The sequence below is a fragment of the Schistocerca cancellata genome, chromosome 3 (genome assembly GCF_023864275.1).
Source record: "Schistocerca cancellata isolate TAMUIC-IGC-003103 chromosome 3, iqSchCanc2.1, whole genome shotgun sequence".
Lineage (NCBI taxonomy): Eukaryota > Metazoa > Arthropoda > Insecta > Orthoptera > Acrididae > Schistocerca > Schistocerca cancellata.
In genome coordinates, this window is record NC_064628.1 from 855,497,194 (window position 1) to 855,509,410 (window position 12,217).

At 40.7% G+C, this 12,217-nt stretch overlaps 1 protein-coding gene across 1 annotated transcript in view; it reads right to left on the reverse strand.

Annotated features, from left to right (window-relative positions):
* The window catches only part of LOC126176609 (solute carrier family 22 member 7-like), a 726,639-nt gene that overhangs the window by 168,496 nt on the left and 545,926 nt on the right, over positions 1–12,217 (reverse strand). Inside the window, exon 2 of the mRNA XM_049923769.1 lies at positions 2,188–2,447. Within this exon, the coding sequence (XP_049779726.1) occupies positions 2,188–2,447 (260 nt within the window). The remainder of the gene's footprint in view (positions 1–2,187; positions 2,448–12,217) is intronic.

Sequence of the window (12,217 nt, forward strand, 5' to 3'; positions counted from 1 at the left end):
GTTTCCTGCCAGAGATATAAGATTTGAACCATTTTGCAGGATTTCCTGTTATACTATAATACTCTAATTTACTTAAAAGGATATTGTGATTTACACAGTCAAATGCCTTTGACAGATCACAAAATATACCAGTTGCCTGCAATTTTTTGTCTAATGAATTAAGTACATTTTCACCTTAAGTGTAGATAGCCTTGTCAATATCAGAACCTTTTAGAAATCCAAACTGTGACTTTGACAGTATGTTATCTGAGATAAGATGGTTATAAAGCTGACTGTACATTACTTTTCAAAAATTTTTGAGAATGCTGGCAACAGTGAAATTGGACGGAAATTTGATGCTATTTCTTTATCTCCCTTCTTAAACAGTGGCTTAACTTCAGCATATTTCAGGCATTCAGGAAATATTCCACTGATAAATGACTGCTTACACAGATAGCTTAATATGTTACATAGCTCAGAATCACATTCTTTAATTAACTTTGTTGATATTTCATCATACCCACTAGATGTTTTTGATTTTAAAGATTTTATGATGGACATTATTTCTGTTGGGGTAGTGAGGGTCAAATTCATATTATGGAAGTTGCTTGAAATTTCTGGTCTGAGGTATTCCATAGCAGCATCTACCAAACCTGACAGCCCCATCTTTTCGGTAACAGTTATAAAATGTTTATTAAAAAGTTCTGCAACACTATACATATCTGTCACGAATGTATGATTTACTCTTAATGCTATTTGTTCCTCTTCATGTTTCGTTCTACCGGTCTCCTCCTTCACTATATCCCATATTGTCTTTATTTTGTTATCTGATATGACTATCTTTTCCTTGTAATATATTTGCTTTGACATCCGTATTACAGTCTTTAATATTTTGCAGTATTTCTTGTAATGTGGGATAGCATCAACATCGGAACTGTTTCGGATTGACAGATACAGTTTTCTTTTTGTTTTACAAGATACCCCTATTCCTGGAGTAATCCATGGCTTTTTTCTAGACTTTGCTCTAACCTTGGTAAGTTTTGGGGGAAAACAATGTTCGAATAAGGTAAGCCAAGGTGAACCGTTCCCGAAAAACTTTTACAAATTTCAGGTGATGAGACTTCGTTTTTTGTACCCACCAAACCTTGAACATTATTTGGAATGACAGATGCAGCCCCAACATCGGATCATCAAAATTCAGCTCCTTTTACTTAGAATAGAGTGGTTTAAGAACTCAAAATTATAGTTCACAGCAAGTGAGCAAAAATGTTTTTAAGTTCTGCTTACAAATACTTTCAAATATAGCTAAACAAAAATAAGTTATTGATTTTGCTGTGGAACTAGCTCTAACTTCATGTCTTTTTTCTGTAAAACTTACAATTACGAGATAAAGGTCACTAGAAAATTGCGAATGTTCAATAGACAAATTTTAATGCACAAACTACTCGCAACAGCCTTATCGAAATCAGAAAATACATCAAATTAAGCCAATAATACCTTTTCAAATTCTTTATGTAATTATGTTTCACCATTTTAGGGCCTCAGAGTACAGCAAATGGACTAACATTAGGAATGGTGCAGATATGTTCGACGCCATGCATACATTATGCAATTGCTAACACTACTGGACGAGAATAATGTTAAGTACCTCCCATTGCAATGGGCTTTTCGAAAGAAGGGGTGTGTGACTTAAGAAGGAGTCGAGGAATGTAACTGAGCAGAAAAATACTGAGCTGTGGTGGAGAGACGCATGTGCATTGGTTTAGAAGCTCTCTGAGTGACCCATTCCCAAGAAAATGGGAGGTATAGCTTAAGGATGAGTTAAGAAATGTGGTTGGACAGGTATATGCTGAGCTGTTATTGGGAGAGCTAAATATGTGTGAGGCTTAGAAACCCTCTCGTTGACCTGTTTCCAAAAAGGGGGGTGTGGTTTGCAAAGGGAGCATAGTATAATAAGGGAGGAGGAGAGGGTGTGGGTAGGAGAATGGGGCATGGCTTATGAGGGGCGTTGCTTAGGAGGGGGGCAGGATATGATGACGTAATGCATTTGTCTCTCCATGTAGACGACCTGACAGGAAAGGTCAAATCTGATTGGAAGTCACTATTGCATTCCTACTGATATATATCTGTTATTGATTTAAGAGATCGCATTTTCTCAGCTTCTGTTAAATAAAAATCACATGGACTATATCTAAATATATATCTTACTTGGGGATAGTGGCGCTCTTCCACTCATCAAGAGTTAAGTTGGTGAACTCTCTGCCAGGGACGTGACACCAGTGATCAGGAGTTTGCATAGCGAAATTGTACATTTGCACGCTCATCACATTGACGATTGTGCCAAAGCAAATGAAAACAGTGTTTAATCTCTTCTGGAACTTTCCTCTAGAACCAATGACATCCATGATGTCCTCGAAAGCTGGTAAAACCTCTCGATCCTGATGGTATTCATTGGTCTGGTTGACAGTCTGTAACCGAAGAAGGTGTTATTCATTACACAAATCACTGGCCAATTTACCTATTTGTTCAATAATCGAGGGTGGGTATAACATAGACACAACTTAATTTATTCTGCCTAAAATCGTCTGTAAACAGGTAAAAATGTGACAAAATTTCATGTATTAACATGCATTTATGATAAAGATAAGAATGAATTACAAGAAACTGAAATATGTGAGTTACATAGTGATCTTGTTGAATAGTCTGTAATTATATGAAAAGTATTATACATTTAGCTACACGCATCTAGAGAATGTCAAACCGAAGCAATTGCTACGGAGCATGAACTGTACAATCTGCCCATTGTTGTGTGGCAAGTGAAAACATTTGCTCATATGCATCCAAGTCAGAAGGAATATTACATCTTACTTCCGATGGTCACGGGAACTGCAGTACCGTATTTGTACACTGACACCGAGCAAACGACTTTCAGTTAAAATGCCTGTTCTGTATGGGAATATATGTAATGGATGTAAAAGTGGCAGTTGTAGACACTTGGCTGACGACATATGGAAGTTTTAGTCTGACCGTGAAGCGTGTTTGGATAGCCTAATAATAAAGGGACCGTTCACGATAACCGAAAAATCTGCTTTCGAGCCACTCCATTATACACCGGATGGTTGTCCATATTCACAACTGTGAATACATTTCATGTATTTCATAACAGCTGTATTTGCCACAGTGCCCGTGCCTTTGGAAATGCAATATCGTCGTGACGTACCAGATGGATCCTCTCCATCTGTTACGTTTTTATAGCCCCCTAAATAACAAACTTTTTTATTTTCATGTTATTTCCAATTTATTTATCCGTTGACATGCAATAACTATAGTATAACCTCACGCTTCTATTTAGACTTAATTTCACTTAAATTAATTATTCAGATCCTCATTTAAAGTGTTTTGATTACATTTTTGTAATTGGGTTTCATTAGGACATTGTTAATTAAAAGTTACAGTTAATTCCAGTTAGTATTATCCTACGAGCGAATAATTATATTTGAGAAACGTGACCTAAACCAGCTGAAAGATTAGCATTCTCAAGTTCCAGTAAATACTTTAAATTATGTACAATTTATTATCTCCATATAAATTAACTTGAAAGCTCATAGCAAGTACTATTTTACAGAGCAGATGTTGTAATAACTACTGTTAGATTCCGGACGTCAGCTATACGGATTGATCAGGAACAATGCGCAAAGCTTTTAAGAATCTTGCAGGGTTGGTGGTGCTGAGTAACAATTGGCAAGAAAAGAATTCGTTCCCCATTTCCGAGTTGATTAGCATTGAAGTTAGCCAACCAGGCCGTTGCGCCAACAAATTCATGTGACCTGCATTAAACGGTGTTGCAAAACATGTCCTTCGTTTGGTTTCTTGTAGCCGAATAAGGGAGCGATACAAGAATTGCACTTTTAATGGTAATGAGGATCGAATCCGAGCCAAAGGTTGAGAATTCTCCTGTTCTGTCGTCTACGCCTTGAGAACAGTTGACGCTAATTGTGTCTGGTCGGCCACTTTAATTTGCGTGCGCAGCGGCCTGATTGGCTAACTTCAGTGCTAATTGACTTGGCACACCATAGAGAATTTTTTATTTCTTTCTCAGCACAGCGTACCCTGCAACACGCTTACAGGTTCTTCACACTGTTTCTGACCACACTGCATAGTTTTGTTGCCTTAATTTCGCACTACTATATGACCTACAGCATTGATTACTTAATGCACTAATTAATGATTTCATGAAATTTACCTTAATTGGCAATATGGCACTCACATATGTAACCGAGGAGATTCACAGATAGAAGAAAAATAGTGTCGTTTTGTAGGGGACATCCTGAGACATCAAGGTATCACCAATTTAGTACTGGAGGAAAACGTGCGGGTAAAGATCGTAGAGGGAGACCAGGAGATGAATACAGTAAGAAGATTCAGAAGGATTTTGAAGAGGCTTGGACAGGATAGAGTATCACGGAGAGCTGCATTAAACCAGTATTTGGACTGAAGACCAAAAGAACAACATAGTTTTCAAAGTAACGGTTTTCTCTTACACCAGTCTGCAAGCACTGGGACGTTACTCAGAATTGCCAGTCGATAGTTTAAAAGTACTCGAGTAATGTCTACGTTCGAGTGCAACCTCACTGTTGGTTCACCCCACAGTCATGTGCATTCTGTACGCAACAATAAGCGCACATCTAACTGCGGAACTCAGAAATTGTAATACCTTTTTAATAGAGCCGTGATGTGATCAATAAGTACCGTGAACTAAACTACTGTTGGACTCAGCGATATATATGATGGGCCCACTTAAATGAACCATAGGAGTGTAATTGTCTGTAACAGTAACTGTAATAAGAGAGAAGTGTAATATTCTCGTCTAAACAATCTAACATTCAACTTCATTACTGGACAGTGACTGTTATCAATGTCGGTTGTGTCCTGGATAACTGTACTAACAATTTTTGGTAGCGTAACAAACTGCTCACCCTACTTAGTAACTGAACTTCACGTGAAATTCATTGTAGTCACCCTACTTAGTAACTGAACTTCACATGGAATACATCGTATATGTTATCTAAAGTTTGAATGGCACATCCTCGAATAAACACCATCTCACAATACTCTAAACATCCAGCTTCAAGGTGATGAAAATTTTTGCTCCCTAGGAGAGACGCAAGCTCTAAGTAATAGAATTACTAGTGTGTTGGTCTTGACAGACAACCATAACTATTACTTCTGCTCATCAGTAGGATATTTAGCGTCTTGTGTCCTGTGTTGTATCTATTACAGAGGTTCAAGTGAGCCTTATTCTATTTGCCATCCGCAAATCCCATAGAAGCTATGGGCGATCATACATGTATTATTTATGGCGAAATGTGTAATTCGCCGATCCAGCTTAATAACTATCTCGAACTTTGCTTAATATACTTTCTTGAATCATTCAAGCATAATTTATTGTATCCTACATGCCACGTAAAATCATTGGTTCAGCTGTTGTGTGTTCATTTTAACCCATAGCTACTGTGAATGCTGAGAAAACCACCATTAGTATGGAGGAATCTCTCACACCTCCTTTTTATTTTTTATGTATAAAACCTCTGTTTTGGTGAATATATATTTTCATGACCTTTCTGTCGTTTGTTACACTTCTTGGAAACAAATTTTATGTAAATTTGCGTTTTTTAACCAAGCAGAATTTAAAACACTTTGAATACTAGAACACATCAAAATTGGCATCTTATTTTAATTTTATGTATTACTAAAATAACAACACATCGTTACCTCTCTATTCACCCGCCAATTATCATCAGGGAGATAGTATTACACATTCGCAACATAACTGAACTGAAAAACGCATTTCAATTATGACAAATTGTATTTGGAATCATTTGGAGTTTACTAATATCATTTCAACCTTAGGGCGATTATTCCACCACATAATACTGCCAAGGCTGAAATTATGCCAATTTTATTTTAAAAATCAAGAATAAAGTAATTACCTTCCGTATTCTTCTGAGGAACTGAACTGGATTGTAATTGCTTTCAGCCTGCATGCGTTTCATACAGAACCTCCATAATTCTTTAAGCAAACCGGAACACCAAAATGTTGACGCGGATATCTCGTTTTTACGTCAAACAAGGACAACAAAGGGTTGATGTTTTTCATTTCTCAAAAAAAAAAAAAATTCTGTATTTCAGGCTCATATCTCCATAACAATAAGTTTTCTCCGAGACTTCCGGAATTTTTTGAAGACGAGGTAGCTGCAAGAGGATATTGCGATGCCTTGTTCTTATATTAGTTAGCGAGTTGTGTTTTCTCCATCGAAAATATATTTGTGTTCTTACCGAAGAAGTACGCTTCTCAGTCATCACCACGTATCACTTCTTCATGACCTTCAGTTTCCTTCTCCAAATTAGTACGCGATCACTAAATACTAGAAATCAGGGTCATTATCACTTTCATCAAACTCCTCATCTGACAATTCACTGAGGCGTTCTTGAATACACACATCCTTGTTTCATCGAAAACGCTATGTAGAAGATTAGCTTTTCTCACCATGGAGAAACTGTAACCTTCGACAAAAACAGGCACCCGAACACTATGGCACATCTATGAGTCCTCTCAAGGCCTAAAAATAAGAAACAAATCGCAGCAACAATGCCAGATTTCTAGGATGTGTCACTTGCCATCCAATCGGAAAGTACACATAAGAGTGTACTTCACCTCACAGGGATGTGTGAAGTATCACAAGACAAAAAACTGTAGCGATCTAAGAGACCATCCATACTAGTTAAGGGTGTGACCTGCTGACAGTCTGCCCTCGCTCTCTATTGCCAATGCAGATCATAGTAGAGGAACAATATGTTGACTGTTGAAGACAGCTGAAGGACTTCACCTCCAATTAACATATACTCTCTGGCAGTGGCACCTAGCCAGTTAGGACGTGTTCCACTTGTACTGTAGTTTCCAAAGGACTAACTTTTCTAACGTATCATTGTAAGGTGCCGTGCTCTCCTGACCTTCATTTCTTGTATATTCCGACCTCACCATCGTATTCTGCGTATCAAGACGTTTCATTCGAGCCCAAACTCGATAGGGTAGAGTCAGTGTTACATATTTCCATTTAATCAATATGCAAATCTAATAAATAAATCGCAAGTGCTCTCTGAGATTAAAAAGTCGACGCTGGCGTACACAAACATTCAAGACACGACGGCCACAGGGTTTTTTTTTCGGCGGAAGCAACTAGCCCGCTGGAAAGTGTGTAGAAGGGTGCGTTAGCACGCAACTGTGCCAGCCAGTCGACCGCCCAGGGACCAAAACAGTTCTTTACCAGAGAAAAGGGATAAAGCCCCTGCACCTGTGCATCTAGTGTCAAAAGTGATATCCCCTTACCCTTACATCCAAAAGACTGCCCGTTATGTTTGGTGGCAACATCTGCAACAAGTTACGTCTCTGTACCTAGCTGGACTGGTGGGAGACGCCACCAAGCCATAGCCCATACAGTAAAGATGTAGCCCGAATAACAGAGTCGTCAAAGGAAGATCGCTGGCTCTCAGCAGCGCTGTTGCCAGCTTTGAATTGAACTACGAACAGCTGCAAGAGAATGATATATATATTCGTTTTGAGAACTGCAACAACACTTAGGCGTTGGCATAGAGACAGACACTGAGCTGACAGAAGTCTTGAGACACCTTCTAATCTCCTAGTATCTTGTCAGGCTCCTTTAGTCCAGTGTAGTGCAGCAGCTGGACGTGGCATGGACTCAACAAGTTGTTGGAAGTCACCTGCAGAAACAGTGAGCCATGCTGCGTCTATAGCCATCTATAACTGCGAAGGTGTTGAAGGTGAAGAATTTTGCGCACGAACTGACATTACGATTACATTGCACAGATGTTCGATTGGAATTGGGTTGAAATATCGGACCGACTAAATCTTTCCTCAAGGAATAGTGATCCATAAAAATTCTATAGTTCTTTTGGTACATGACGTCCATGAGTGGCTGCAAACGGCCTCCAAGTAGCCTAACATACCGAGGATCCAGCCCATTCCGTGCAAACTCAGCCCACACCATTATGTAGCCACCACCAGGTTGCACAGTGCCTTGTTGATGTCAACTTGGCTCCATGGCTTCGTGAGGTCTGCACCACAATTGAAATCTACCGTCAGATTGAAACGCCTTACGTTATTTGATTTACAAACAGCTGAGTAAAACTGAACGTACTCAGACATTTCTCTCTTTAGTTATTATGATCGTCACTAAACTGACACTCAATTTTTTTTAGCGCAACGCAGTCTGACTTTCAATAATCCCTACAAAAGAATGGTCCTGACTAACAATAACCTATACCTTTCATGAATCACTTACCTCACAAAAATCTTAGTTACTCTAACTACTGCAATACACCGAGCGCCAATACTGCCAGCTAAATAAAAGATTCCAACTACTGAAGGCACTAGCTACTGATAGGCATAGTGAGCAAATGAAAGATTTTGATAGAGAACAAACTGTGTAATTACCTTAATAGTGTTCAAAAGTCGTCATATATATATATATATGTATATATGTTCATGACATCCAATCTTACAAATTTCCTTTTTCTGATGGGCACCCGTCCACATCGTCCGCTCCCAAAACTCAGCCATCTCTCTCCCCACATCCACCACTGCGGCGGTTCACCTCCAACTGCCCAACGCTACGTGCTGTTGACATCCAACTGCCCAACACTACACAAGCGAATATTCCAACAATGAGTCCAACCAGCCACAGACTGCACACAGCACAGTCAGTGATTTTCATACAGAGCGCTACGTGGCGTTACCAACATACAAACCTAAACAGCCCACTTACAAGCTCTTACCAACTCAAAAGCGGACTCATATGACCAGGCCACGGTTCTCCAGCAGTCTAGGCCACAACGGAGGCCCTGCAGGTGATGTCATGCGGTTAGAAAGAGCATTCGAGTCGGTCGTCTCCTGCCATAGTCCATTAACATCAAATTTTACCGCACTGTCCTAACGGATACAGTCTGCTTTCTGCAGTTATTTCACTCAGTGTTGACAACTCTACGCAAACGTCGCTGCCCTCAATCGTTAAATGGAGGCCGTCGGCCACTGCTTTGTCCATGGTGAGAAGTAATCCCTCAGATTTGGCCTTCTTGGCTAACTCTTGACACTGTCGATTCGGAAATATTAAATTCCCTAACTATTTCCAAAATGGAATGTCCCATACGTCTAGCTCCAGCTATCATTTCGCGTTCAAAGTCTGTCAGTTTCCGTCGTGAGGGCACAATCACACCGGTAATATTTTCACAGTCATCACCTGAGTACAGTTAACAGTTCCACAGATGTACTGTCCTTTTATACCTTGGGTATGCAACACTACCGTCATCTGTATACACTTTTATTTAATCGTATGGCTACGGCCACCTGTCGGGCAGACCGTTAGCCAGGTGCCGGTCTTTAAGTGTGACGCCACTTCGGCGACCTGCAGTCGATGAGGATGATAGGATGGTAATGAGGCAGCACAACACCCAGTCCCTGGGCAGACAGAATTCCACGACCTGACCGGGAACCGAACCCGGGCCCAGAGGATTGACAATCCGTCACGCTGACTATTCAGCTACTGGGGGCGGACATCTGTATACACTGATCAGCCAGAACATTATAACTACCTACCTAAAAGCTGGTACATCCGCCACTGGCATGGATAACAGTGGCGACGCATAATGCGTGGTAACAACGAGGCCTTGGAAGGAAGCTGGAGGGAGTTGCCACCACATCTGCACACACAAGTCACCTAATCCCCATAAATTATGGCGAGGGGGCGTTGAACTCTGTCACATTCAGTCACATCCCAGATGTGTTCGATCGGGTTCAGATCTGGCGTGCAGGGTGGCAAGCACATCAATTGGAACTCGTCACTCTGCTCCTCGAACCACTCTATCACAGTCCTGGCCTTTTGACATGGCGCATTATCTTGATGAAAGGTGCCACTGCCGTCGGGAAACATGCAGCTGCTGCAGTACTGGAAAAGTATGTTCCGTGTTACTAATCAGACAGTGCCATAATAAGCACAAGTAATAAAATATTCCGGGATACTATACCGTGTTCGAAAGGATTTTCCTTCAAACCCAACGTTTCGCCCCCATTTGCGGAGGAGATTTTGAAAGGGCATCGTACCTACTTTTCTTGAAAGTCCGATTCACACCGTGGCTCGCTACTGACTGCAGCAAAATTCCACTTCCGCGCAGTGGCGTGACGTCACGTGTTTTGAATGAGCGACCGCAACTGGCCGTTGTCAACTGGCATCGTGCGCTGCTGCTAACACCTCAGGGTGTATGACTGGTACACCTCTTCTTCAGCACCAGAATCCACATGTCATTCAGTTTCATGCCCTCCTCCTTCCTGTTGAAACTGCTGGGGTGTTTCACAATCTCTATGGCCTCCCTGTATAATCTTCCATTGTATCTGCTTGTGGCTACCAGTACTTGAGTCCTACCAAAGCGAATGTGGTGGTCTCCTGGCTGCAAAGCATGTTTCGCAGTAGCTGATCTGTCAATCTCCCCTCTTCTGCAGCCGCCCTTGTGCTCACTAGCCGCTTTGCGACCGTTCTTTTCATAGTATCCGCGTACATCTCCCCACAACTACACAGAATCCTCTAAATTCATGCTTCTTCCAGCAGTTGGCGAGCATCCTTGGACAATTTTAGGGGACCTTGTATCTTCCGAATGGGCTTGTATGTCACCGCGATCTTCCGCTTCTTCAAGTTCTCCCTATGCTGTCAGTAACATCCTCAATTAAAGGCAGGAAAACTTTCAATTTCACCGGCTCTTGTGCATCGCTACGGTTTTGACGCAGTGATCTTAAAGTTCTTTTCACCTCAGCGAACGAATAACAATTCTTGTGCAATGCACTGATGAAATGTTTTAATTTTGTGTCAAGCAGCTCTGGTTTGCAGATTTTGCTTGCTCTACCTGCCAACGTTTATATGATGTCTCGCTATTATAATAATTCCAATCCCAAAGAAAGCAGGTGTTGACAGATGTGAAAATTACCGAACTATCAGTTTAATAAGTCACAGCTGCAAAATACTAACGCGAATTCTTTACAGACGAATGGAAAAACTGGTAGAAGCCGACCTCGGGGAAGATCAGTTTGGATTCCGTAGAAATGTTGGAACACGTGAGGCAATACTGACCTTACGACTTATCTTAGAAGAAAGATTAAGAAAAGGCAAACCTACGTTTCTAGCATTTGTAGACTTAGAGAAAGCTTTTGACAATGTTAACTGGAATACTCTCTTTCAAATTCTGAAGGTGGCAGGGGTAAAATACAGGGAGCGAAAGGCTATTTACAGTTTGTACAGAAACCAGATGGCAGTTATAAGAGTCGAGGGGCATGAAAGGGAAGCAGTGGTTGGGAAAGGAGTAAGACAGGGTTGTAGCCTCTCCCCGATGTCATTCAATCTGTATATTGAGCAAGCAGTAAAGGAAACAAAAGAAAAATTCGGAGTAGGTATTAAAATTCATGGAGAAGAAGTAAAAACTTTGAGGTTCGCCGATGACATTGTAATTCTGTCAGAGACAGCAAAGGACTTGGAAGAGCAGTTGAACGGAATGGACAGTGTCTTGAAAGGAGGATATAAGATGAACATCAACAAAAGCAAAACGAGGATAATGGAATGTAGTCAAATTAAGTCGGGTGATGCTGAGGGAATTAGATTAGGAAATGAGACACTTAAAGTAGTAAAGGAGTTTTGCTATTTAGGGAGTAAAATAACCGATGATGGTCGAAGTAGAGAGGATATAAAATGTAGACTGGCAATGGCAAGGAAAGCGTTTCTGAAGAAGAGAAATTTGTTAACATCGAGTATAGATTTAAGTGTCAGGAAGTCGTTTCTGAAAGTATTTGTATGGAGTGTAGCCATGTATGGAAGTGAAACATGGACGATAACTAGTTTGGACAAGAAGAGAATAGAAGCTTTCGAAATGTGGTGCTACAGAAGAATGCTGAAGATAAGGTGGGTAGATCACGTAACTAATGAGGAGGTATTGAATAGGATTGGGGAGAAGAGAAGTTTGTGGCACAACTTGACTAGAAGAAGGGATCGGTTGGTAGGACATGTTTTGAGGCATCAAGGGATCACAAATTTAGCATTGGAGGGCAGTGTGGAGGGTAAAGATCGTAGAGGGAGACCAAGAGATGAATACACTAAGCAGATTCAGAAGGATGTAGGTTGCAGTA